This window comes from Mauremys reevesii, linkage group 4 (genome assembly GCF_016161935.1).
Source record: "Mauremys reevesii isolate NIE-2019 linkage group 4, ASM1616193v1, whole genome shotgun sequence".
NCBI lineage: Eukaryota > Metazoa > Chordata > Testudines > Geoemydidae > Mauremys > Mauremys reevesii.
In genome coordinates, this window is record NC_052626.1 from 127,781,623 (window position 1) to 127,809,067 (window position 27,445).

General features: G+C 52.6%; 1 protein-coding gene across 4 annotated transcripts in view; it reads left to right on the forward strand.

Annotated features, from left to right (window-relative positions):
- Positions 1-24,411, forward strand: part of TEAD3 (TEA domain transcription factor 3) — a 58,460-nt gene extending 34,049 nt beyond the window's left edge. For 2 of the 4 annotated variants that reach the window (XM_039535966.1, XM_039535967.1), the window contains 12 exons: positions 2,283-2,347; positions 6,448-6,510; positions 6,636-6,698; positions 10,289-10,300; positions 10,881-11,018; positions 11,455-11,498; positions 12,693-12,754; positions 14,842-14,975; positions 15,355-15,528; positions 17,009-17,149; positions 17,801-17,953; positions 19,277-24,411. In XM_039535966.1, coding sequence (XP_039391900.1) covers positions 2,283-2,347; positions 6,448-6,510; positions 6,636-6,698; positions 10,289-10,300; positions 10,881-11,018; positions 11,455-11,498; positions 12,693-12,754; positions 14,842-14,975; positions 15,355-15,528; positions 17,009-17,149; positions 17,801-17,953; positions 19,277-19,390 — 1,163 coding nt within the window. In that variant the 3' untranslated portion in view covers positions 19,391-24,411. The remainder of the gene's footprint in view (positions 1-2,282; positions 2,348-6,447; positions 6,511-6,635; positions 6,699-10,288; positions 10,301-10,880; positions 11,019-11,454; positions 11,499-12,692; positions 12,755-14,841; positions 14,976-15,354; positions 15,529-17,008; positions 17,150-17,800; positions 17,954-19,276) is intronic. The other 2 variants (XM_039535969.1, XM_039535968.1) reach the window with 2 other exon arrangements.
- Positions 24,412-27,445: the final 3,034 nt, after the last annotated feature.

The window sequence follows — 27,445 nt, forward strand, 5'->3', positions numbered from 1 at the left end:
CCGGCCTAGCTGTAACCCCCAGGCTCTTGTGCTCTGACAGTTCGCCAGAGAGTCAAGATTGAGATCCATGCTGCCAGGGTGAGCAGGCAGGCTGGGTGGGCACCTGCCACGTACTTCCAACAGCACCTCTCCAGGGCACAGCTAGCCTTGGGCGCCATTCGCACCTTGTGAAGGGAACGGTGCAGAGGCCGAGAGAAGTGGCGTCTGGGGCCCTCCTGGGGTGAGAGGCCCCAGGGCGAGGGTGGAAGGAGCAGACCTCAGACCCCAGGGGTGAACAAGAAGGAAATGGCTGCGGCAAGCCAGGTACTTAGCAGTTGTTCCCTGATTACTCTCCTTGGGCTGCGTTTATTTCTAATGTGCAGTTTGCAGTGGAGAGGCTGCGAGGGGAAATGCATCAAACAGTGCCAACGCGGCCCCCCCCCCTTCCCCCCCCGGGATCAGCCTCACCGGGCCTCTCAGATAGCACCCCGAGACCAACAGTGGAAGGACTGGGGAGGGCTGAGGGCTGGAATCTTCTCTTCTCCCTCACATCTTTGGGGTAGCCCAGCAGGTACAGACAGGTTAGGCTGGGCCTCGGCCCACCTGATTCTGTGTGGCTAGAGACTAGGAACCAGAGCCCCTGGTTGTGGGCATTTATGGGAATGCAGGATTAGCTACAGCTGCCTTCTAAGGGGAAGTAGTCCAGCCGTCCCCTGTGGGGGCCAGTGTTAACCCAGGGCGCGGGGAATCACTCCAGCTGTTCCCTGTGGGGAGCCCCATTACTCCCAGGCAAGCTTGCCTGTGTGTGTGAGGGAAGAGCGGCTGAGTGGATGGGCCACTGGACTGGAACTCAGAAGACAGGAGTTCTATTCCTGTGCTGCTGGGTGACTTTGGGCAAGTCACTGCCCCGTTCTTTGTGCCTCAGTTTCCCCATCTGTAAAGTGGCCTCACAGGGGAAGTGAGGACTGGGTGAGTGCGTGCTCCGGAGGCAAAGGGGGGGGGGTCTGTCCCACCCCCGTAAGGAGTTGCACACCCCTTTTTCTCCCCCAAGGGACATGGTCCCTGCTCCAGCTGCTCTTTTGGAGGGAGCATTGTTACTCCCGCGCATGGAGCCTTCCTTCTCTTGCCCTCCCCGGGAGGCATGGGACGCAGCTGACCCAGCGCAGCACCTGGCGCTGTCTGTCGCCGTGTTGCTGGCAGAATTGCAGAGGCGTGAGGAGGGGGCGAGGGGAGCTTGTGCTTCTTCCCTTACAGTGTGAGGCCTGTTCGGAGAGCCCCTCCCCCTGCCCCCAGAAGGCGCGGGGCGTCGGCGCTGCGACAAAAGTTGTTTGGCTTTTTTACTCTTTTTTTTTTTTTTTTTTTTAAATCCTAAACTAGCTCCAAGGGCATTATGACTAGCTCCAACCACCACCATCTGGTCCATTAAAATAAATCTGGCGTGCTTCCCCACCCCCACATCGGTTGGGGGTGGGGGAGGGGGGAAGGAGAGAGAAGAAAGCTCCCAGCTGCTCTGAGGTTTGAATTTAGATTGGCCACAGCTGGCCTGTAAAATGTGGAGCAAAAGCACTTCTGCTTCGGATTAGGCCGAGGATGTCGGGCAAGGCTGTTTAAAAGGCCAGTGCTCCTGGAAATGCGGATTGGGCCATGGGGAAAATTTTGGGGGTTGCCAATGTTGCTTACCTCTGAACCCAAATCTCGTGCCGTGCTCTTAGCCCATTTCCGCAGGCTCACTGGCCTCCTGCTGCAGCCTGCAGAGAGGAGGGGAGGGGTGTCTCCAAGAGCAGTGATCCCAAAGCGCCAGGTTCCCGGTGGAGCGAGTGCAGAAAGCTCTCCTGCCATTCTTGGCGGTGTCCTCCAAGAGCGCCGCGGCAGGGAAGGACTCCCGTCCCGCAGACGCGATGGGAGGAGTTTCTGGGTGTCCCATGTCTGCGCCCAGCTCTCTGGTCGGCACAAACTGCCCACCATTTGGTGCGTGCTGTCAGTCGGAACGGTCCCCTCCATCGTGGTCATTTCATTGTGTCCTGGCCCCTCTCTTCCCATCAACGCTGTCACTGGGGCCCTCACAGACCCTTCCAGCCTGCCCCACCAGCTGGCTCAGTCTGGCCTTGACAGCTGCCAGGACAGCACCCCCTTCTGGCAAAGCCTTGTCACTTCACCTGTGACTCGGAGAGAAACCTTGGTTAGGCCAGGGCTGGGGTGTTTTTGTACTAGGGAAGAGAAGTGTTTGGGTGTCAGGGACGGGGCAAAGGACCTGGCAAGATGCTCCTGCTTTGATCTTGTTCTTCCTCTTTGGCTTGCTCTAGGTCGCAATGAATTGATAGCGAGATACATCAAGCTCCGGACGGGGAAAACACGGACGAGAAAACAGGTAAAAATAAAAACCTGCTTTACTTTATTTGAAGAAAGGGTCCGAGCGCGAGACCTTTGGCCGATAGACTCGGCCTCAAGGACAGTGCTGGGAGTCTGGCGCCCTTCGCTCGGCTTGTCGTCGCGCCCTGGGAGGATGAGGAAGGACTGTGTGGACTAGCAGGCAAAGCCCAGGGCAGAGTCTAGATGCCTGGGTTCCACTTCCAGCTCTGCTTCTGGCTTGCTGCGCGTCTCGCATTTCCCCTCGCTGTGCCCCCTTTCCCCATCCGTGCAATGAGGATTACGCTGAGCTGCATCACAAGGGGGGTTATGGGGCTCGGACACGACTCGCTGGGAGCTGCCATAGCTCAGCAAAGGGAGGGATAGTGATTGTTGAGGATCCCCACCCTTATCGGATGCTTGAGGTCCGGGAACTGATCTGTTCCGGCACAGTCGTCTTATCTCCTCCGGTGGTCTTCAGCTCGCTGGGCCGGCGGGGCTGGGTGAGCCTCCTGTATGCTGCACCTGCCTGGTGTGGCACGGCCAGCTAGAGAGGGATGAGTCTGCTGCAGCCTTGGCTAGTGGCCTCTTTTAGCTGAGGCAGGAGGGGCTCCTGTGCTAAGATCCAGCAAGTTCCCGGCTGCTGTCGTCCCACCCTGAGGCGTCAGAACACCTGGCGTTTGGGATTCAGTTGGGATCAGCACACCGGTGTGTGCCTGCGTAGCCCAGCCTCGCCCATCCCTGAGCCTCGTGAGAGTCCTGGTGGGCCCAGCCACGTCCCAAGAGCAGCCCTCTGCATGGGGCAGCGACATGCCTGCCTCCCCTCCTGTGGGGAGCTGTGATGGCGAGTGGGGCATGGGAAATGTTATTTGAACCTAAGTCATTTGATTTGGGGTTTGGCTTGTGATTGGGCCGAGGGCTCATGGGATCTTCCTGTTTTATACACACCCGGCCCTGTCGCTTCTGGTGGAATCTGGGCCTGAACCCAAACACCTGGATCTGGATTGGGCACCTGGCCCCTTTCCTTCTATAGGCCAGCCTCCAGCTCTGAATGGTCACTGGCATGTTTGAGATCTCTAGCGAAATCCTGAATCTTTCATCCCCTCTTCTTCTAGATTCAGCTCTAGAGTCCCTCTCTGCCAGTACTCTTTACCAGGACGGGGGTGCTTGTGTAACCCAGGTGCACTAGAATACTGTCCTGTCAGCCGTGGGCATGGGTAAAGAGCTCTCTCCCACCTCCACCAGAAGCTTGGGCTGTTGTGGCGGGAGAGTCATAGAGCTCCTTGTTCCCACCTGCATCCCCTCCCTCCGCCAGCCCTGTGCTCCTTGCCCCCATGCATTGTATTGGGTGAGGTGTGCAGAACTGGGGACTAGAACCAGGGCAGCACTGAAAATCAGCTGGCAGCGAATCACACCTGCTGTGGGAGCTCTGGGGTGTTACCTGCCTCATGGGACCAAAGGAGTAGGAGTCCTGTATCCACTTCCACCCCTGTGTCTGTGAGTGCTTCTGGACCAGTCCAGGGACGGAGCTGATTGTCCATAAGCCATGGAGAGGCTCTTTCCATTTGCAACAGGTCCAGTTGCCAACAGCCGTCCCGCTGCTCCCCATGCTTGAAACTCCCTCTGGCTGTGTCCAGTGCATGCTCCGTGATGGGATTAGAACAGCAGGTCACCGGTGCTGTGACTGGCTGTTGTTTGTAGCAGGGTTCCTGCCAACGCAAGGGGGAAAGAATCTTGGAAATCTGACTGCCGCTCGCCCGTTTGCTCCTCCCGGCCTGTGACAACACGTAGCCCTAGACTGGCTGGCAAGAGGAGCCGCGATGTGGGGGCAGGACAGTCTAATGAACTGGGATTTTGGAGACAAGGGTTCGATCCCCAGCTCAGACACAGACACCTTGTGCAAATCATTAATCTATCCTTGTGCCTCAGCTCCCCATCTGTAAAAGGGGATAATAGCACTGCCCTGCCTCCCAGGAAGGATAAAATCCTTCAGTGATTGCTACTGCATTGATGGGGGCAGTATAAGCACCATAGCTTGGCTGATGGATTGTAAGGTGCTTGGATCCTATGGGCGGGAGGGCTGTTTAGGTATGTGGATAGACAGAAGACCACGTTGGCTCCATGCAGTAGAACTTTTCCTCTGTGTTAAAGCTTTGAAATGATCCCTTGAAAACTTATCTGGGCTTAGCGGTAGGGGCGGGATGGCAGAGGCAGATGCCACTCGAATGGATGAATAGAGGGGAATTTTGTTATGGAGCGTGCAGCCCTCACTGGGTCCTTCTGGAGGCAGAGGTTTGACCCAAGAGCAAACTGAACCTGGTGATCGCTATCAGAAATGTGTTTGGGGCATCTCGATGCACAGCAGACAGACTCTGCGCTGGAGAAGCAGCCAAGGGGCTGGGACTAGTTGCAAGAGAGCAGGATGTAGGGGCAGCTGATGGTCAGAAGGGAGCGTGTGGGAAATGATACCACATTGCTGCACAGATGAGGCCAAAATTTCCAGCTCTGGGTGACCCAAGAGAGGTTCCTACCTCTATATTCAGGGTTCTGAATAGAAAACATCCTGCACGACACCGTCAAAAGACGAGCCTGGAGACTTAAATTCATAGCTCTGGTGGACTTAATAAAGACCCCGGATTTATGGCTCGTTACAGCAACCTGTAACCCACTAAGCCTCCTTTGTCCTAGGACTATAGAGATATGCAGTGCTCACTTCCCTTTGAATGATCTCTTTAACCTACGTTAAGTGCATTTCCGTTTCACCTTGTGTTTAGCTGTGATGCTCGAGTACCTTTCCCAGACCAGAATCAGAGCTCTGGGTGGCTCAAAAGTTTCTCTCACCAACAGAAGTTGGTCCAGTAAAAGATATCACCTCACCCCCCTGGGACCAATACAGCTATAATGACACGGCACACACCTGATTTTCCAAGGTTTACAGCTCTCATTGACCTGAGTGAGGGTTGTGGATTCTCTGGAAACCAGCCACCTTTTATTTAGGTCCCTATCTTTAGATGCCCAGACTTGGAGCTTGTCTACACTTGACAGCACTTCAGTGTAGACGCTCAGTGATGCCAGGGATTCTCCTGCCGGCATAGTTAATCCATAAGAAGGGCCAGACTGGGTCAGACCAAAGGTCCATCCAGCCCAGTATCCTGTCTTCTGACAGTGGCCAATGCCAGGTGCCCCAGAGGGAATGAACAGAACAGGGAATCATCAAGTGATCCGTTCCTCGTCGCCCATTCCCAGCTTCTGGCAAACAAAGGCTAGGGACACCATCCCTGCCCACCTCCCCGAGAGGCAGTAGCTAGGTCAATGGAAGAATTCTTCTGTCTGTCTAGCACTGTCTGCACCGGGGTCAGGTGGGCATAACTACATCACTCGGGGGATGGATTTTTCCCAGCCCTGAGCGATGTAACTTGGTCGACTTCACTTTTTTGAGTGAACCTGGCCCTGAAAATTTTTGCCTGTGTTTTTCCTCCTCTTTGCGCAGCACAATTCACAGAGATGTGGGGGAGCCTGCTGGAGTCTGTTCTGGCTCCTGCATCTTCCCTGGAATGATTCGCTATGCTGCAACTACAGGGCCAGATTCCGCCTAGCAGAACCTCACAGGGTTGGCACAGCCATGTGGAAGGGCAGAATTTGCCTTTCACAAACTCCCTCCCTGACGGTGACGCACGAGAAGGAAGGAGCCTGGGCTGAGCGTGCAAGGCTGGCAGTTAGAGAAACCATCTCTTTGTTGGTTAGATGGGCCCCCTTTGCAGAGAACCACCAAGCGCTAATAGCCTTGGCATCCACAGCACCATTGGTTGCAGAGTTAGAACCAAACTGCAAAGTGAAACAAGAGGGGTGTGCTCACGGGGCACGTGCCCGCTCTATAGGCCAGATCCTAGGCTGGCATAAACTGGCGTAACGTTTACACCAGCTGAGGATCTGGCCCGATATTTTTGGCCACTGTTGCTTGCGTTCCATAGGAGGAGTGCTAGTTCTCAGGAGTCTCCACTGACCCCCGGGCTGGCCCCGTGTATCTCGAACACTCGGCGCGCTGTTGTCACGCAGCGCAGTGCAGGTTCATGTCTTCATTCTCTTTGTGTTTTCCTTTTTGAACGGCTTGGCGGGCCCTAGGTGTCCAGCCACATACAGGTTCTAGCTCGGAAGAAGGTGCGGGAGTACCAGGTTGGCATTAAGGTACGTTGGAGACCCTGCCCATGCGTCCGTGGTGTGTGAGCATGGGGCAGCCCCTCTCCTTCCTCTCCTCTGCTCTGGTTGACGGCTCTGCTGTTTTCCCCTCTCCTTCTGCTTTCTCTCTGCAGGTCTCTAGCCACTTGCAGGTTCTAGCCAGACGGAAATCTCGCGAGATTCAGTCCAAGCTGAAGGTACGCGCTCCTCGGCTTCCTCCCACCTCCCGCTTGCCCCCGAGCAGTGGCCGTGCTGACGACTAACACACTCAGCTCTGTGGTGTGCCGCTTTCTCTTTCCTTTTTATGTCTTTCCCCCACTCCCTTCGTTCCTGGAACCAGACGCTCCTTGGGGAAGGGGTGGCAGGAAGAGACTGCAACAGGATCTCTCCAGCTGGAGAGGTCTAGCTAGGAAGCTCCTGAGGTCAGTTAGAGGCCTCCCTGGAGAACCTCCTCCCATGCGCCCTTTGCAGGATGGTGAGCCCTGTGCCCACGTTGGGACCTGCTGTGCACAGAGCGGGGAGGGCAGGGTTGGTAGGTTGCAAGGGCTGGCCAGAGCCTGTGCATCCCAAAGGCAGTGACATAGCAAGCAAGGGCCTTAGGCTTTCCCCTTAGTGCTCCTCCTCCTCCTCCCCACAAGCTCCTGCACTGGGCAAGGCTCTGCATGTTTCCCTGTAGCTGGGAGGGTCAGGGCCTCCCCCAGGCTGCAAAGATGCATCATAAGTTCGCCACTGCAGGACGGTGAGGGAGCAGTGCAGGCTGCAGCCTAACCTAGCCAGGTGCTGCTCCAGACTAGTGAGCTAGGGGGTGAGGACAGCACGCTGGGCACCTCCCCAAGGGGCAGGAATGAGATGCAGAGCCCACCCCTGTGCCTGAGGCTGAGGGCCCAAGGCAATGCTCCCCCAGCAGATGCTGACTCTCATGGGTTGGTCCCATGCCCGTGCGGGGTGATGCTGTCCCTGCTGATTCTAGTGCACTCGGGCTGCGTGGGCCACCTGGAATAACTCAACGCTGGAAGGTGTCGGGATGCTCAGGCTACAGGGCCCACACGCTGTGACGCTGCCCCCCGCCCCTCCCCATAAGGAGACATGTGGGTGTTGGGGCCTGTGCTTCTAGTCTGTAGGGGAACAGTCGGGCTGTGGGACCAGCACAGGGAGATGCCAGGTGGGGGATGTTTGAACCACAGGGCTCATATGGTGGGACATACTTGCTAGTGCAGGGATGCTCAGCCAGGAGCTTTGGGGCTTCCCATGGAGACCCTGCTCCAGTTCATTCTAGCTGCCTAGAGGTCAGGCTAGGGATCCAGGAGCCAAGGGAGCAGAGCAAGGATAAAACTGGAATGTTGTCTCTTCTCTGGTTGGCTTTTCTTTCTCTCCTTCCCTCTTTCTTAGTGGAGTTTGACTAACCTTTCAGTAACTGTTTCCACTGTGTGTTCTCTGTATTGTGGTTTGCTGGGTGCCAGAGGCACAAGTGGGTGGGGTGGGGTGGGGTCACAGGGCAGGGTGCGGGGAGGGGTTTTGCAACTGAAACTGAAATTAAAGTTCTCATCAGGACATTCCTCCTTTTGTGGTTGTTGTTCATTTTGTATTGTGGGAGCCGCACCATCGGGGCCCCATTGTGCCAGGCACAGCACATGTGCACACGCTTAACTAAAAGACCCTGCCCTGAAGAGCTTGAGTAGGAGACGAGAGACAACAGGTGGATGCCGCAAACAGAGGGGACGAACACACCATAATAGTGCAATAACTATGATTAGCCTGCACGGCGCAGGGGCCACTCCCAGGTGGCGGAGAAATCTTGCTGCTGGTCCATATGCATTTGTTTGTTCCAGTGCCCTCTGTCTTCCTGTCCCATTTAACAAGTCCCTGTAGAATTTAATAGGGAATTTTGCCCCTACTGTAGAGTCTACAGGATTGTCCAAAAGAACCTAGAGAGAGGATCTGGCTCACTGTTAAATTCTAGTATAGGGTTTGGGAGTCATTTCTATAGGTCCCTATTAAATTCCATCTGACTCTTCCATAAGGACTGTAATTCCTCTGGCCTGTGGGCAATTTTGGAAGGGCCAATAGGGCCTATGTGTGGAACAGCCATATCTCCATTTTGGGATCCTCTTTTTAATACAGCCAAGTCCGACTGCCTTTTGGTTCTCTCTACGCCTCAAACCTGTGTCCGTGCACGTAGCTCTTAGACGCTACAGGACTGTGTAATATTGATTTTTAAAATACATCCATCTCCTGAGTCTCTGGGGGCTCTTAAAACTGGTTCAAAATGAATCGGCCGATCAAGCCTCAAGTTAAGCTCTGAGGAGGAAAAGCAATATATGATCTGATGATCAGGGCATGCATACGTAGTAAGCACACTAGGACAGTGGTTCTCAAACTTTTTTACTGGTGACCCCTTTCACACAGCAAGCCTCTGAGTGTGACCCCTCTTATAAATTAAAAACATTTCTAAATATAGGTAACTCCATTATAAATGCTGGAGGCAAAGCAGGGTTTGGGGTGGAGGCTGACAGCTTGCGACCCCCCCCCATTTAACAACCTTGTGACCCCTGAGGGGTCCCGACCCCCTGTTTGAGAACCTCTGCACTAGGATGACCACAGATGCGCTGGGAAAGATTGCAGAACCCTCTGTTCCTGCTGAGTGAGCCAAATAGTTATTGCAAAAAGGAAACCTTGCTCCTTTTTCCAGTTGCCTCATATAAACACACATGTCTAGGGACAGATTATCTAGTGCTCCACACCCAGTGTGCACCCACCGCACTGAGCCCTTCTGAAAATGTGGCCACTTCCTTAGAGGCCCAAATGGGAGCTCAGCTCTTGAGGTCCATGCAGTTTGGAGAGAGAGAGATGAGCTGCTGATACAAACGCACACATCGATTTCCTGGTTTTAATCCTCTCCTTCCTATGGCTCCTTCCCAATGTCCCTGGAGCTGAGCATGATAAGCAGAGGTTATTTTTGATGCCTGTTTTCTCATTTCACTTTGCCAGCTTTAAAACTTGTAAGAGGTGGCGAATGGGAAAGACTTGATGATATTAAAAACCCAGAAGATCCACTAACCCAAATGAGGATCTATGTGCAGGCCTGGAAATTCTCAAATCAATCCGTCGTAAAACAGCTGAGGATCATTTCCTCAGACGCATCCCTTTAAATCTCCTCTACCCAGCACTCTTCCCGCTCCTCTCTCCACTCAGATCTACATGTGCACAGCCAATCAGTTCACAACCAAATACATGGTTTCCCCCATCACCTCCCCCAGTATAAAAATGGTTCCAGCACCGCTGTTCGCATACAGCCAGGCACTCCTCATTCCCTGCCTTTCTATTGTGTGCACGTATAGAACCAGGCGTGCCTCCGCTGCTGGAGCATATGTCACGCACGTACATGTGTGTGCTGGGTAAGATTACTTCATGCCCAATCAGCCCCTGGCTCACTATTCTTAGCTTCACGTACTAGTGCAGCCTATTCTGGTATTTCATGGCAGCCCGTGCACTACTCAGTGGTGCCTAACTGAGAAGAGGTTACCAGCCCACACGGATCTGTTGTACCCATTCACACCCTGGCGTCCCACATACCCAGATTGCCAACCAGGGTCGTAAACACAGGGAGACCAGGTCCATTAGAAACCACCCAGGTTTAGATTTGGTTTGTTTCCAAAGTCAGACCCATCTTCCCTTGGTTCTTCAAAGGGTCAGTATGTTAATGACTCCTATAAGGGTGCAGATGTGCCTCTGCTCTGGGATTGTTGCAAACATACTAACCGTTGCTATTCCTTTCTTTTATGTACAGGCCATGAACTTGGTAAGTAGTGCTTGAGTTTGCAGTTACTTTCTTTAACTGTTTCTTTATCCTTTTAATATTCCCTGGCCCTCTCCCATAGACAGAGACACCCCCCCCCCCCCCCAAGAAAAAGTCCTTGGTATCAGTGATTCAGTGCGGGGGTAGGTGGGGTGTTTTCTCTCTGAGTCAGAACCCAGACAGTGCTGCCAAGGGTGCCCTCTCACACGTGAGATTTAAAACCGAAGCCCTGGCCACTTGTGCTCAACAATTCCTTGGGATGTTGATGTGAGCTAATTCCAGTCTGGGCGGTTTCTGTTCTCCTTCGCAAGTTCCCCCTGCTGTTTCATTGACTGCATTATTCTCCGTGACTTCCTGTCCTAAACTGTTGTGTAGCAATGCATGGCAATGATAAACAGCTGCCACGCTCCACCCCAGAGGTGGCTGCATCACAGGGGCAGTTGAAGGGATCCCTTTGTATGTATAGATCCAGTTTGTAAAGCACATTGGGCTCCTTTGGGCTGAGGGGGGTAATTGGTGTCAGTCGGTCTGTCGGGTTTGGGTTGGTAACCACGCTTTCTGTTCCTCCTCTCCTCTCTCAAAGGACCAGGTCTCGAAGGACAAGGCCCTGCAGAGTATGGCCTCCATGTCATCCGCACAGATCGTATCCGCCAGCGTCCTGCAGAACAAACTCAGCCCCCCTCCTCCTCTTCCTCAGGCTGTCTTCTCTGCTCCCCCCAGGGTAAGGGACTCCACTCTCCCCAGGTAGAAGGCTCGCCCTGTGTTCCCAGCCCGGCAGGATCTGCCACATGGAATGGGCTAGGAACACTGTCTAGGAAGGAGGTCGAGCCACCACAGGCTCACCTGCCGCCCTGGGAGTTGATACAGGGAACAGCAGGGGAGGGGTGGCTGCAAGGGAGCTCACAGCTACTCCAGTCCTAAGCTCTCCCGACAGGCAGCTTTGTTGAGGAAAGGGGCAGGAGAATTGGCCCTTGGGGAGCTCACAGCTACGGCATTCCCCTAGCGGATTTCCTGCTGAAGACGTGGTGTCCCGGTTGGCTGTAGGCTTGTTGTGCAACCTTAAAGCCCGCTCAAAGGGGCGGCAAGATGTGTCGCGGGGTGTTGGGATGTGCGGCTAAGTCCTGACCATTCCTTCGTGTGTGCTTTTGTTTCCCCAGTTTTGGAGCGGGTCTATCCCAGGACAGCCTGGACCCTCTCAGGAGTAAGTAAAGAGGCACCTCAAGTCTCGATCAGACCATATTTATGGCTGCTGAAGCTTTAATATGCCTTGGTTTTCTCCCCCCAAGTTCTTGTGTCAGTCAGAGATCAGGAAAGCAGTGTGCTGTTACTGGAAGAGCAGGGACCCCGGGGGGCCAGGTCTCCTAGGTCCTATGCCCAACTCTGCCAGCTTAGGCAAATCACTGGTGTGCACGTTTTTAAGACTGCATGTGAGCAGTGTGTGGAGAACAACCTGATGCACACAGCTGGCTCCCATGTAGTCAGGAGAGGGTCAGAAACCTGGGTGTAGAACTCCCCTCTACCACCAGGGGTGGGTTCCTCTGGGGTGGGCTGTGGGGAATGTTTGCCTGGCCACTGCCCGTGCTGAGTGTGTTGATGGATGGAGGACTGCTGTATCTCTGGCCTGAGGCTGTGGCAATGATCCACCAACATCTCGCTGCTAATGACTTGGTCCTGATGATCTCTGGGGTCCAACCAGCGCTGGTGTCTGGCTGATTGCTGTGTGCACTGAGAACATGGGCCTCCGGACGAGCTGCATTTATACTAGACCAGGGGTAGGCAACCTATGGCACAGGTGCCAAAGGCGGAACACGAGCTGATTTTCAGTGGCACTCACACTGCCCAGGTCCTGGCCACCAGTCCGGGGGCTTTGCATTTTAATTTAATTTTAAATGAAGTTTCTTAAACATTTTAAAAACCTTATTTACTTTACATACAACAATAGATTAGTTATATAGTATAGACTTATAGAAAGAGACCTTCTAAAAACATTAAAATGTATTACTGGCATGCAAAACCTTAAATTAGAGTGATTAAATGAAGACTTGGCACACCACTTCTGAAAGGTTGCTGATCCCTGTACTAGACTAAGGGGATGTGTCAGAGAGGGAGGATGGGACGTATCCCAGTCCATGGTGGAGAGTAGTGGGAGGGGCACAGAAGGCCTCTTCATTTGGGGAGGAGAGAGCAGGGCAGGCAGATGTAGGGAGCTGAGAATTAGCAGCTGATCTCTCTGTGCATGTGCACAGGCACAAAGCATGGATTTTGGGTATCGATGTTCTTGTCTTAATTGTCCAGGAAGCGTCCATCAGCTCCCTACGGAGAGGAGGTGGGGTGGGGGGACACTTTATAAACGAGATTCTCATTAACTTCCCTAATGATGCACTTTGTTTTTCAGCATTAAACCATTTGCACAACCAGCCTACCCCATCCAGCCACCAATGCCTCCATCACTAGCCAGTAAGTGGGTCACTTTCACTGGTGGCCAGATTTCCGCCAGTGCCTTGCCTCTTGGAGGCGCAGAAATATTTGTTTGCTTGCCTTAATGCCCTTGGCTCCTCCCCCAGATGAAGGCTCCACCCCCAGCTTCTGCCCACTGCTCATGTGCATGTTCACATATGCATCTCTGTGTCCTGTTGCCATGGCCACCTGAGCGCTAACTTCTGGGGGGCTTTTTCCTCCTCTTTCCATCATCTCCTGCCCCCGGGATTCACACTTGAGGGCAGAATTGTCTCTTCTGCATCAGAGATGACACCCCAGCTACCAGTCCTGGAGAATTGGTCCAAGCCCCAGATACTAGGGTGTCACCTCCACATCACAGTCTGTAATTCACCAGGGTGCAAAACTCCCAAGACTGCCCCTGATCCTGAGTCTCCTCAGTCCGCTGGGACGAGAACCTGCCCTGTTTAATTCTGTTATCAGCAACACCCTGCCACCCGGTGTGCCCAGAAATAGAGCAGCCGCCCAGCACACCCACTGATCCTTCCACCTTTCCAAAGGTAACCCAGCTAACCCAGCGTGGCTCTTTATCGCTCCCTAGTGGCTAGACCAGGTGTAGAGGTTAGTGTGTCTATTACTTCTTCCAAGGTAAGGGAGTCTGTTCTTTAGCCCACGCAGTAAAGGCTAATGATCTTGGCTCCAGAAGCAAGTAGTTTCTAAGTGAGGTGAAACTTGGGGATACGCAAGACAAATCAACCTCCTGAAGGGGGGACAGCAGTCTGGAAAGGTTGAGAACCAATGCCTTAGAGGATCGCTGGTCTTGGCTAACAACCCTTCCAGGATCTGTTGTGGCTAACTGGTCTTCCTGGCTAATCAGATTATTGTTTGTGAGATGGGGGATTTCCACCTGTGTTTCTGGCTCAATATATAACCATGATGCTGGCTGGGTCACCCACGGGGATTGAAACTAGGACTTACAAAATCAGACAGAAACATACCAAAATGTCACGGCCACTAGTACTGAGAAATGGCCGACTTGCTCATGTTTACCATATAATTATAAAATAAATCCACTGGAGTATGAATATGGAGTATTACATTTCAGTGTATGGTATATAGAGCAGTATAAATAGGTCCTTGTCTGTATGAAATTTTACTTGGTACTGACTTCGCTAGTGCTTTTTCTGTAGCCTGTTGTAAAACTAGGCAAATAGCTAGATGACGTGACGTACCCCCCAGAAGACCTCTCCGTACCCCCAGGGGCATGCGTACCCCCGGTTGGGAACCACTGCTCATGGGGAAGGGAGGGTGATTGTTATTGACAGTGCTGTGGTGCCTACGCACCTCGATCAGGAATCAAAGCCCCATGGTGTTAGGTGCTGTGCGTGTGTGTAATTTAAATAACCGTCAGCCCCCGTCCCCAAAAGTTAGCAGGGATGGGAGAGTGGGGGATGTCCCTGGTGGGACAGGCCTCTGTTTACCCCCAGTGTTCACAGAACGAACGAAAGGGTTAAACACACAGAACGTGATCTGGAGCTGGTGTGGGTCTCACGAATCCGAAGGGAGCATGTGCAGGCTGAGAGTCGGACCGGGCTGTACGCCAGGGGAAGCTTCCTGGCAATACTAACGCGATGTGGCTCCGTGTCCCTCTCTAGTGGTAGACCACATAGAGAGAGGTGTGTGTCTGCCACCTCCTACTGGGCGCTGGAATAGGCCCCCAAGGAAGGGGGTTGTCAGCCCCATTGCATGACAGCTCTAGAGCCAGCCTCGAGGTCCCCCCCGAATGCCCCGCACTTACGGCGCTCCAAGTTATCGTGTGTGTGCAATGATGCCGATAGAAACCACTGTCCATGCACATGCTGCCACTGCAGCTTACGTACTGCGCATCAACTCGATGCACAGCAAACCTGCCATCTAGACCTGTGTTAATGTAGGAAACAAGGCCAGCGGCGGCTAGGAGAAAGGGAAGCTGGACTTGCTGAGACCCGCCAGATCGTTTTCCACGTGCGCGTTGCGGGAACAGATTTCCCGGAGCTGCCCCAAGATGCTCTAGGGGATGGGGGGGTTATCCCATGGCTTGCTGGATGGTCTCTCCATCTCCCTTCTAGGTTACGAGCCCCTGGCTCCTCTCCCACCGGCTGCCTCGGCCGTGCCCGTCTGGCAGGACCGCACCATCGCTTCCGCCAAGCTGCGGCTCCTGGAGTACTCGGCGTTTATGGAGGTGCCGCGGGATGCTGAAACGGTAACCCTGTGGGGGGCGCTGGGAGTTCGGAACCCCCACCCCACCCTCCCAACCAGACTGAAGGGGAGGGGGCGTCCCATTGATCAGAGGGGGCATTTCCCCTGTCCCTATGCTGCTTAGCACCAAGCATTGGCGCCCAGGCACATGTCTGGGGTCTCCCAGAGCTGCCCCTGTGCAGCAGAGGGGAGTGGAGAATGATTCTAGGCATAGCTTGCGTCCCTGTGATCTCTAAGCCTGGGTGGTGATGGGAGGCCGGAGGGTTCTGGGTCCCGGCGTCTGACACAGCTTCACCGTGGTGGCTGTGGTTCCGTGGTGTGCATGCATCTAGGGCGACCGATGACTGCTCCCACGACGCTAACCCTTCCTGCTTCCTCTACAGTATAGCAAACACCTCTTCGTGCACATCGGGCAGACGAACCCCTCATACAGCGACCCCCTGCTGGAGGCCGTGGACATCCGCCAGATCTATGACAAGTTCCCCGAAAAGAAGGGGGGCCTGAAGGAGCTCTACGAGAGAGGACCCCAGAACGCCTTCTTCCTTGTCAAGTTCTGGGTAAGGACAGTGCACACACCCTCGCCAATGCCCAGCTGTGCCTCTAGAGCCCCTCCCAAATGCTCCCGCGCACCGTGACGGGCAGGAGCCAGCAGCCCTGTTTGTACAATGATTTGAGTCAAGCCGGAAGAAGTTTGCTCTTCACGAGAAGCCAGGGTGGCAGCTGGCAGCTGTGGACAGACATGCAGGGGCTTTTATCAGCCATATCACTTGGGGGGTGATCCTGCCTGTCTTTACAAGCCACACCAGCTTGGGCTGGGTCCAGGCTTGGGTGGGAGATCTTCCAGGCTCACTGGAGACGGCAGGAACAGGTGTGGGTGAGTCAGACGAGGGACCCGCTTCCCTCCCAAGTCAGTGCAGTGCTGGGAGGGAGGCTGTGTTGGGAGGGGGCTCTTCCCTCTACGTCACTGCTCAACCCAGGGACGTGCCATCTTCAACGCTGCCATTTCAGCCCCAGCCACGTGCTTCCGGCGGGGAATAGCTGGCGCAGCCGACACCATTGGCACGGGAGGGAGACAGTCCCTCATCCTGTAAGCAGGGGGTCAGGCTGCTCTCTGTCCCTCCCTGCCTGCAACACTGGGCCTGGGAAGAGGAGGTCTGAAGTGCCCCTGAAATCGTATCCCCCTTCCAGCAAGAGGTGCCCATTCCAGTTGCCCCCCCGGCCCAGGAGAGGGAGGAGAAGAACCTCTGGAGCCGCAGGGAGGACAGAGCTGATATGGGGGCTGAGAGGGGAGGGCCACAAAATTAATTGCTGGCCTGGAGGAGGGGCAGGTTGTGGGGACGGGGGAGGCATGAAATTAACGAGTGGGGGCTGGGGAGAAGCTGGAAGCTCCGCACCAGCGTGTCTCCCACAGGGGGCCAAAATCTCCTTTCTCTGTACGTTTGGGAGAGCTGGCGGCACTGCGCACATGCGCGCACACGTTCAAAAATCAAGACTGATCAAAACACACTTTTAAAAGTTTCCTGGTTTGGGGCGGGGTGGGTGGGTCTGACTCCTGCTTTCTGACCTCTTAAGGTTGTCCATACTGTGTCCTCCTGAGATGGGAATGGCCCCAAGGGTAAGGACCTTGGTTTTAAGATCCGGCAGCAGTGTTTGCAAGAACAGAGGTATTTAGCTCCGATGTCCTGGCCAAATTCCAACTGGGGTAACTACATCCTGCCTCAATTCTCTGCCCAGCCCGCTGGGTTGCAGTGGCTTATATGGTATTCTCCACTCCCTGGCCTAACCTAGCGTGCGCTCTTGCTGTACGCTGTCCAACAGCTGCCGTCTTTCTCCCCAGACGTGGGTGCGTCTCAGGAGGGGCTGACGTGCTCTCTGTGCAGTCAGTCTGCGGAGAAAGGTGGTAGTTCTATAAATCAGTGATTTTTTTTTTTTACCTCCAGGTCCCTGTCCCCCAGAGCTCCACATTCTGGACCTTCCCACCTCCAGCCAAAGCTTAGCTCAGTTCCTGGTAACACCCTCCCTCTCCCTCTGCTTTAGGCGGATCTGAACAGCACGATCCAGGACGGTCCTGGGACCTTCTATGGCGTGAGCAGCCAGTACAGCAGTGCAGAGAACATGACCGTCACCGTCTCCACCAAGGTGTGCTCCTTTGGGAAGCAAGTCGTCGAGAAGGTAGAGGTGAGTCCCACGCCTGTGAGGGAGTGCGGGCTAGTGGCTAGAGCACGAGGTGGCGAGTCAGGCCTCCTTGGGATCTGGTCTTGGCTCCAGGAGACAGTGAGACTGGCAAGAGCAGGGGGCTGAGAGTCGGTGCCCCTGCATCCCATTCCCAGTTCTGCAGCTGGCTCCCTGTGTCATTTGGTGGAGTCACTGCCCCTCTGTGCCTCAGTTTCTCCATCTGTAAAATGGAGAGGGTATCTACCTCCCTGGGGTTTCAAAGCTGAATTAACAGAGATCTGTGTCATTATTATTTACCATAGGAATGTGCGGTGCTGTGTCACAGGTAAAATGTGCCAGATGCTAACAGAATCCGGCCCCAAAGACCTAACAGCCTAAGGGCACGATTGAGTGGAAATAGCTGGATGAAAACTGCTAAAGCCCATGTTCCTTAAACAGATCTAGCCGCATCTAGTACCTGAGCTAGTAAATTTCAGCCTTCTGCAGTGATATTATCCCAGTTCACTTAGGCTCTTGCTGCAGATCCCCGTGTGTTTGCTACCTACATCCTCCATCCTGCATGCTCTTATTGCTGCCTGCTCCTTTGCACTCTCTGATGTCAGCCATGGGCTAACTGTGTAGTAACACTGAGCACCTGGATCCATTCTCCTGCAGACAGAGTACGCACGGCTGGAGAATGGCCGGTTCGTCTATCGAATCCATCGGTCCCCCATGTGCGAATACATGATCAACTTCATCCACAAACTGAAGCATCTCCCGGAGAAGTACATGATGAACAGCGTCCTGGAGAATTTCACCATCCTGCAGGTACCCGACCTTGCCTCCTTCCTTCCTTCCTCCATCCCTGTTCTCCACTTCCAGGCTCACCATGCATAAGTGATGCATGACTTACTGATGACCACAGTCATATGACCACCCTTTGTTGCATGTAGGTGCAAATCCCCTCCCCCGTCCAAGGTTAAGACTGAAGATGTCCCCCCATTATAGACCAGGGCCTAAACTTTCAGAAGTGACTCATTATTCTGGGTGCACTCCTTGGGATGCCTTAAAGAACCCTGATAGTCAGACAGTGCTGAGCATCTGCCCGCTGGAAATCAGGCTGGTTTAAGGTGATTCAAGTTCGGTGCCTAAAATCATTTTGAAAACACAGGCTCTAATTTTTTCAAAGCCATTTCCTTATCAAACCAAGTTCCCTAGAACCTAGAATTTTTACAGGCCACATCTTGTGCCAAGGTGGCCTTTTTGGGAAAGTTTGAGGCAAAATCTCACAGGGATTTTGAGAGAGTTTGGGGAGAGGGGCGGGGGGTGTTAATCCCTTTTTGTTCACACAAATGTTATCCTTCAAAAGTGCATGTGTTTATAAAATACAGTAAAAATGAAATGTGAATAGACACTATAGAGACATCCATATTAATAAATATATATGCAGCTGTGTACCCCGCTACATGTAATTCACTAGAGCTGGTCACAAAATAGTCCTCAAAAGAGTTTTCCATCAAACAAATACTGTTTAGACAAAACTGAAAATTTTTGAGAAATTATGTAGATTTCAATGCCATTTCCCCCAGAAAATTTATTTTCCAAATGAAATTTCTTTTGGAAATGTTTGTTTGTTTTGTTTATTTGTAGATTTTTATCATTTGTACATTATTCCATGACGTGTAGTAGTAGTGTAAAATCTGCCATCATATGTCATGTCATATCAGAACTAATGTAAACAAAATTATATAAAAACATTTTTAAAATAATATAAATTTCTAAAGAAAAATTGCACTTTGAAATAAAATTTCAAAATTTTTCCAACACTACTTTTGGGGGGTGGAATTTCTGTTTCATGGGAAATTTTGAAAATATTTGTTTTTGCAAAGTGTCAAAAATGTCCCATGAAACAAAAGTTTGGAGTTTGCACCAGCTTTAGATTTCATCTACGTTGTACTGGGGCAAGTGGGTTCACGAGGTACAAGCCAGCGGAGACTCTCTCTCTCTCTCTCTGGGGGGATGGAGGGGGCGTGGGTGTGGTGAGAGGATACAGATCTATAAAATAAATCCACATGGTAAAACTGCCTTACAAGGTAACACAAAACCCATCTGTGGACTCTCCTGACTCTGCTCTCTCTCCTGTCCACCCAGGTTGTTACAAATCGGGATACCCAGGAAACCTTGCTCTGTATAGCCTTTGTTTTTGAGGTATCCACCAGCGAGCACGGCGCCCAGCACCACGTGTACAAGTTGGTCAAAGACTAGAGGCCCTGTGGGATGGGCGGGGCGTGGGTGGGAGAGGTCTTTGCGGAGAAGCTGCCCGTGCAGGATGCCTCGGCGGAAGTCTTTTGAAAACGAGAAAAAGAAAAGCCAAAAAGACTGACTCACAATCAAAGATGTTTTCTACTTAGGAACAATTTAAAAAAAAAAAAAAAGAAAAAGAAACCATAGAGCGAAAGGAAGGGCTCATCCAGAGCTGGAAGGGGAAAGACTTGGCCTTCGTCATTGCTGACGCCTACCGCCTGTGTGCCTTTCCCAGCATGCCGTCCTAGAGCGGCATGTTGCCACATAGACCGACAACCCCTTCTTAATACCCAGATGCACCTCCTTCCTCCTTGCTCAGATATAAATGATCGTGCGCCCTGGCCCAGCTCTGCCTGGCTTCGTTCTGATGAGTGGATGGTGCCGAAATGGCCTTTCGGAGTGGGATGAGAAAGTGGATGCTGCCTGGTTTATCCAACAAGACATGGTTTGGTCTGGAATCGGGCATGGGAAAGGGAGAATTTTTCTGCCCCACTCTCTGCAGTGGGCTATGTGCACAGCCAGCATGGCCCCCAGAGACATGGGTCAGGTCTTTGTGTGGAACGTCCCCGTCAGTTGGTTGCAAGAGGGAATGGTGACTGTAAAACGTGTTATCACAGCAGTGGCACTGAGCGCTGTATTTGTTTCAGGAGTGCAGTGATCCTGCAACACTGTCCCTGGAGCTGTGGTTATGGAGGTACCACAACAATAGGTCTGGCATTATGGTTCGTGTGGGAGGGCGGTGGTCCCACAGCAGTGTCCCAGATGTTGGGAGTGTTGGTGCATCACCTTGGTGCGTGTGTTGAGCCAGTTGAGAGAAGAGGGTCCTAAGGGCATGGCTGTTTGTGGGAGGTCAGAGCAGGTGGTGGGAGAACCAGAGGGTAGCAGAGGGACAGGAAGGGGCTCCACTGGAGAAAAGAGCTCTCCGAGGCTATGGAGACAGCAGTATAATGTCTGTACTCAGGCAGAATCTGAGAGGGCTATGTGCCAACTGGGAAAGGATGGGATCACCCAGGAAATTCTCAAACATCCCAAGCGACTGGAAGCTTTAAGCAACTCTTGCTGATGTTTTGGCATCTGACTTCATGGCAGAGACACAGGAAAAGCTTAGACCAAAGCCGGAAGATCAGTTTAGCAGGGTATTAACTTTCCCTACCAACCCTCATTGCTTTCCTGATCGTTCCCATCTGCAGACAATGGAGTGGGGTCTACCCATCCACCACACTGGTACCTTATAACCCACCTCCCATTATCCCCATTAGCCAAATCCACCGGTGGTGTAAACCACACAATTCCCTGGACTTCAGGTGTGTCGCATTGGCTGAAATCTGGCTACGTGGCTGTGACAAAATGGAAGGTGGTGATATGGCTAGAGTACGGCTTAAAGGGACACTGTTGGGTAGTGAAGGTCCAAAATTTAGGATTTGTAATTTAAAGGGGCATTTGGGAGAGTTGCCCAAACTTGAATGGAAACATTTTTTTCATGATTTTTTTAAAATTAGGTTTTAAAATACGTATTTTGTAAGAAGCGAGTGTATTTTGAATTGGGGTTGAACTCTCCTGCCCCTGCAGCGTTTGCAGCCCAGCCTTGTGAAAGTGACTGGAACCAAAGTGAAACTGACGCATATAGTGTCAGTTCAGAAGCAGAAACAGGCCAACTAGCAAAACAAAAAGATGCAAAATGGATCTGAGTGTGGAAAAATCTGGTTTTAACGACCTCCGGGGCTATTAGTTGGCAGTGCTGGGAAAGATGTTTGTCTGGGGTTTTGTAACAAAAATCCAGGCCCCAGCGCTGTGTGTCTATACAACACCTAGCACGGTGGGGCCCTGCTAAGGCCCCTCAGTGCTACTGAAACAAACCGGAATAAAGGGTGATGAGGGTCCTCCTCTCCCCCTGAAGTCAGGGTTCTCCGCACCACCCAGGCTTAGGCCTAGGGGTTTTTACTCAGTAGTGTTCCTCTAATTATTCATTTGTGGCTTAATAGTAAGTAATAGGGAAATGGCAACAGCATTGTGTTTTCCTACCCTAATTTACATATGTAAATTTCCTGTCTCTTCCTCTTTGGCATTTTCGGTCTGACTTTTTTTCGGTTTAAGCTTTTCCCTTGCCCCATCGGCTCTTCCCACAGCCTCACGCACTTCCCAGCACGCCTCTCACACTAAACTGCCTCTCCTATGCCCTTTCCAATCCCTGCTGAGGGACGTGGCTTTTCCACTGAGGAGCTCTGAGCCTGTCGCTGGAAATGGGGATTTCCTTTGAGAACTTTGTTACTAACGGGGGGAGCTATCTGGGGCTGCGTTTCGGGGAGGAGGCGGTACTGCAGGAGGGAGTTAGGAGTGGGAACCCGCTTCTTTTGCCACTAAGGCGAGTGAGTCTGGCGGGGGCTGGAGCAAGAGAGATTGCTAGCATGAAGAGGGGGAATGGATGGGCCTGCTAGTGTCTGGAGTCCAGGGGTCCTTGATGCCCTGCTAGATTAGCTTGTAGGCCTGAGCCCAGCGAGGCTGCTGTAAGGGGAGGTCCCAGTGCTGGAAAAATGTCTGTCTCCTAGGAGACTGCAGATCTCTGGAAAGGGACCCAAAGAGAGCGGGGGTCTTTGAGATGGTGCCTGAAGGAAGAGACTGGTCATATCAGGCAGACGGTGATTGTGCAGATCTCAAGGGTTTGGTGCATGTAAGTGGCATAGATGTAGTGGAAGGAGAGCAACTGTCCTTAGGATCCTCTCCCTCCCCATCACTCTGCAGACTTCTCTTCCTTTCTCTGTCTTCAGGAGGGGGCCTGCTCCGGATGAAGGGGGACAAGGGAGGGATCTCACAGACATGTGAGCCCTCCTGCATTGTGCTGCTTCCTAAACTGGTGGGTTAATGGCTTGTCATTTCATTGCTGCCTTCCTCCCTCCCTCCTGGGAGGAAAGTGAGAGCAGTGCTGGGTTGAGGATGCGGAAGGGAGGGGAAGGGGATGTTATGGAGACTGACATTTCATTGCTTCATACCCTGTCTTTCCCAGCCGACTTAGCCTCGCTTTCAAGGGGCTGAATCTTCAGTTTTGATCCGTTTCTTCTTCCTTTTTACCCCCCCCGCTTGACCTAGGGATTGATTAGCATGTTGTTCTGATGGCTAGATGCCCAGACATTGCTTGGTGGCCAGGTGCACAGTTATCGCATAGCTAGCTAGGTAGGCAGGCAGCCAAGCTATGGGCCTTTGAATCCAATATGGCGGCCCTGGGTGCTGCCGTGTGGGAATCCAATATGGCAGCCTTGGGTTTCTGTGACTGGGGGAAACTGTCAGGAGCATTGAGGGAATTGTGAAGAGGGAGCAGGTTTCCAACCCGTGAAGGAAACCATCTGTTGGTCAGAGTTTTTCTAGTACAACGTATTGAACTATTCTAGTAACATTGCAATTGGTGCCACTCATGGGTGTCCTGGAAACACCTTCCCGGGGAGTCTTGACAGACACTCCTATGCCCACATGAGCCTGAGGAGCCACTGGGACCGTTGATGGGGTGGCCTGTCGGAACCAGAGCAGCAATACTGCAAAGCCCAGTGCATTCGCTCAGGAAACACCTTACTGCAGAGAATAACACGGCGGTGGTGGGGAGCAAATAGCAGGCGCTGAAGTTCCAAGGATGGACGGTACGTGGAATTGAGGGCGAAGGCGTGTGGAGGCTCCCAGGACTGCCATCCCTGCACCCCGAGTTAGTCTGAGCCTTGGTCCCCAGTCCCCTTGGGTGGGTAGAGCAAATGTCCCAGGCTCCCTGTCCCCCTGGGCGTGGGTGGTGGTGGTGATAGTGCTGGGAGAGTAGCTGTCTCAGAGTGGCACAAGCTTCTTTCCTCGGAAGACTCATTCATCCATGGCTGATTCTCGAAGGCCGAGTGCGCTGATGTCTGGATGCTTCGGCCCACCTCTAGCTGCAGGGTAGGGAACAGCTGGAGTAGCTCTAGTGGGAGGAGGCGGCGGGGAGCTGCAGTCTATGCAGTTCGGGAGGGGGAGAATCCTGAATCCCCATAGGCCCAGGCAACTCTCCCTTTCTGTGCCCGTGTTCCAGTGGTGGGGAGACCTGGCTGGGTTTATTATATGTAGCATGTTTGTTTGTTTCACTCGCAGATCTAAAACTTTGGGAATTGAGGTTCACCCCCCCCCTTTTCCAAGCATTCCCGTCAGCATGCGGACATGCAACAATGCCCCCCTGCTCTTCCCCTTCCTAAACCTGCCTTCTCAAGAGAGGGCGCTGTATACACTCCTGAGGCAGGCTCCTGTCCCCTCGCTGAGGGGAGGGTGGGGGGAGTTTGCTCTGCTAGCCGAGTTGGGCTTTATAAAAACCCAACCCCACCCCGCCTTTGTTTTTGCCCTGCTCTCGCACTGGGCCAAGGCCCCGTTTGAAAGAATCTCTTCTTAAACTGGACTGTTTTATGTTTCTTAGCCCTTCATCTGCATCCTTCCCTCCCTTGTAATCTCAGAGCATCATGCAGTAGATCCGCTGCCTAGTTCCCTGGCTGTTCTCACACGCCCTCTGACCTCTGGTTTGCGGACACAAATACACATGTGCGTGCTGCCCGTTAGCCCGGATGCCGCTCACCCCTAAGGGACAGCAGCAGAGATGCCAAGTGCTTGGCTCTCCCGTAACGGGACTTAAACAGGTACCCAGAGACTCTTAATAACCAAGCCCCTTCCTTTCTTCCGCCCCCATTATATTTATGAATTTCACATGAAGTACTGTTTTATTTTTTTAAAGACTTTGTAAAGCTTACCAGGGTTATGGTCACCATTTGTAGAGCTGTGTCAGTCCACAATGTAAAACCATTTTTTATGTATTATATTTTTTGTGTATTTTTTTAATCCAGCTGTGATGGGTTGTATCATATATTTGTTGTGTTTACTGTATCTGTCCAACTTCAGTGAGATGAGACAGTGGAGCTCCTACAAAACTATGGGTCTGCTGAAAACCATTAAAATTATTTGTTCATGGGTTGGCTCAACACAGTTCCTGAGCTGGTATTTTTATTGTCTGTTGTTTTGTATCATTGCACTGACTAGAGGCCCTAACCGAGATCAAACCCCATTACGTTAGGTGCTGTACGTATACAAAGAAAGAGAGAGCCTTATAAAGAGCCTACTGTCCAAACAGACGAGACAAAGGGACTATCTTTGTTCTCATTTTACAAATGGCGGGAGTTGTGAGATGAAGTTCCTTTCTCAAAGTCACACAGAGAGTCTGTGTCTGAGCCAGGATTGAACCCAGATGTGGATCCAGTCTCTTAACTCCATTATCACCCTGCTATTTTCTATAACCTCGTGGATTGCTGGCGATGGGGTTTTGTTGGGTAAGGGGTGCTTTTTTTGTTGTTAATCCACTACAATCCATCCATCATCTTCAAGAGGCAAAACACAAATTCCTTGCCTTGATTTCCCCAACTGTAAGATGGGGGAGAAAAAGCAGATCACCGTTTGGATGAATATCAAGACCTATTGATCAGAGAAGTATTTTTCGTACAAAATCTTGGGTCATCATTTGCTTCAGGAGACCGCAACCAAGCCAGCAGTGTATGTATTGGTACTCACATTCTGAATGTCAGAGGGAGTATTTCCATTTTTGGCCATGAATGTCAGAAGTCTGAGAGTCTGTCTGCTTGTTTGTTCCCACCCCCCTTTGAAAATTAAGAACCCTAAGTGGAGCTAAGAGCATCCCCATCTGCACTGAGTCTACTGGAGACAGGCTACCAAGTTGCTGGCCCTGGAATCCTGGGGGAGAGGCCTCCCCAGAAAAGATACTATCGCCCTGGACTGAGAGATCTTTTCTACTTAGGTTTCATGGATGCAGAGCGGGTGAAACAGACTGTGTAGATAAATCCAGTGCACACAATCACCATGTATACTTCCACGCCAATGCCAGGCTGATGAGTAGATGGGGACTGGCCAATCCAGGAAGTGTGTAATGCTACAGATCTCAGGGTGGTTTTGAAAAAGGCAGTAGAACCTGTGGCATGGCAACATTGTTAGCTAGACATACCCACCACTGCCAGCCCTCTGTACCCCCTGCGGTCACTGCACTCATCCCCCCATCATGGCACCTGCCCCGCTCCTCAGGAGCAGCCCACCAGGCACAAGCAGAGCTCTGGGACTGACTGCTTCATTCTCCAGCTGGTAGGTAGGCCCAGGTAAGAATGGGGAACTGGTATTGTGGGGAGAGGGGCAGGTCTGGAGGGAAAATGGGGGAGGAGGGGAAAAATTGGAATGGGGGTCATGTGGGAAACTTACTGGTGGGATCAAACAAGGGGTTGGGGGGAGCAGACCCTATTGTGTGAGGGGTGGGGAGAATGTTATTGGGGGCCTAGCAATTGAGGGGGGCGACTGGCTGGGCAGGGAGAGAAGTGATGGTATAGGAGGAGCAGACAGACTCCGTGGACAAGAAGGAAAGGGGGTAGGGAGTGAGCAGACCCATGTGAAATACCCTGGAGGGAGGGAATCTCAGCTGATCTGGGCCTATGTCCCTGCTTTCATTTATCTGTATTAGCATAGGGGCCTAGGCGCTCACAGTGCTAGGCGCTGTACACAATGGTATAGCCCCTTAATGTAGTATGCCACCCTTCGAGTGGTATCGCCCCTTAATGACAATCTGCTGCTGCTGCTTGGGGAAGGAGAAGCAGGATCAGAGACTTGGATCCTGTACGCGCCCCATCCCCCCCCTTTCCTTAAGGCAATGGTGGGGAAGAGCCGGTCATTCGCTGTGTGCGTGTTCCCCCATGGAGATGCACAGAACTTTGGAGCTAGGGTCATTCTAGTATAAAATGGGCTGTGGATGGGGTAAGCAAACAACTCCCTGGAAACTCCCTGGTGTTTGGCTAGGGATGGCCTAAGAGCCCATTCCTAGACCCTTGCATGCTCTTCTCTGACCCTCCACTAGTATTTCCACCAGCCTGTGTGGGTGAAATCTCCCCTTGGCCGAGTTCAGCATCCAAACACCGGTTTCAAACAAAAGGAAGTACCTCTTCACCCAATGCACAGTCAACCTGTGGCACTTGTTGCCAGGGGATGTTGTAGGCCAAAAGAATAACTGGACTCAAAACAGAATTAGGTAAATTCCTGGAGGATAGGTCCATCAATGGCTATTAGCCAAGGTGGCTAGGGATGCAACCCTATGGGCTGGGGGCTCTCTAAACCTCTGACTGCTGGACACTGGAACTGGATGCCTGGGGATGGATCACTTGATAATTGCCCTGTTCTAGTCATTCCCGCAAGTATCTGGCACTGTTAGAGACAGGATACTGGGCTAGATGGACCATTGCTCTCTGACCTAGGATGGCCATTATGTTCTTACAATTGGAGCCTTGTCTTGTCAGTAAATTTACAGGTGCAAGTTAAACAGCTATAACCCGCTTTAAATCAATAAATGTGTCTGCAGCCCTTGAACTAAATCTCTGTGTAAAGTTGTGTGTGTGTAAACAAACCTGAACTGACCCCTCTCTGCCTGTCTCCACCTCCAGTGTGTTTTCTTTCTCCACCCTAATCTTTCCCCTTCGTTTCCGCCTGCCTCCTGATCTAACCTATTGTGTCAGGGATATTCAGTGGGCCTGCATGCTTCTCTCCAGAGTCCCGAGGCTTGTTTAGAACTGGGCATGGAGGGGGACCATGGAGGCGAGGGCATGTCCCTAGAAATGTAGGCACCTTGGTAGGCCAGGCCCTTTTTTACAGTGCAAGAGTTGTGCATTCTCTCCAACGCAAACACACCCACACTCCCTTCAACGCCCCCGCACCCGCGCCTCTTAAAACTAGAAAATCCTCCCCGCTAGCTGGGGGGAACCCCTCCCCAGTGAGTCATGCACACCCCACAATGTGTATCCCCCTGTGCACCCCTCCCCCTTGCTACTTCTCCCCCGGCTTCGCTTCCAGCTGATAGAGCAGCAGGCGCCCTGCAGCCGCACAGCCCCCTGGTACTTGTAGTTCCCGCGCCCAGCCGGCCGCGCCACCCCGAGGGATTAGTAGTTTCTCACAGCCCCTCCCAGCAACAGGCGGCCGCCGCCGGGA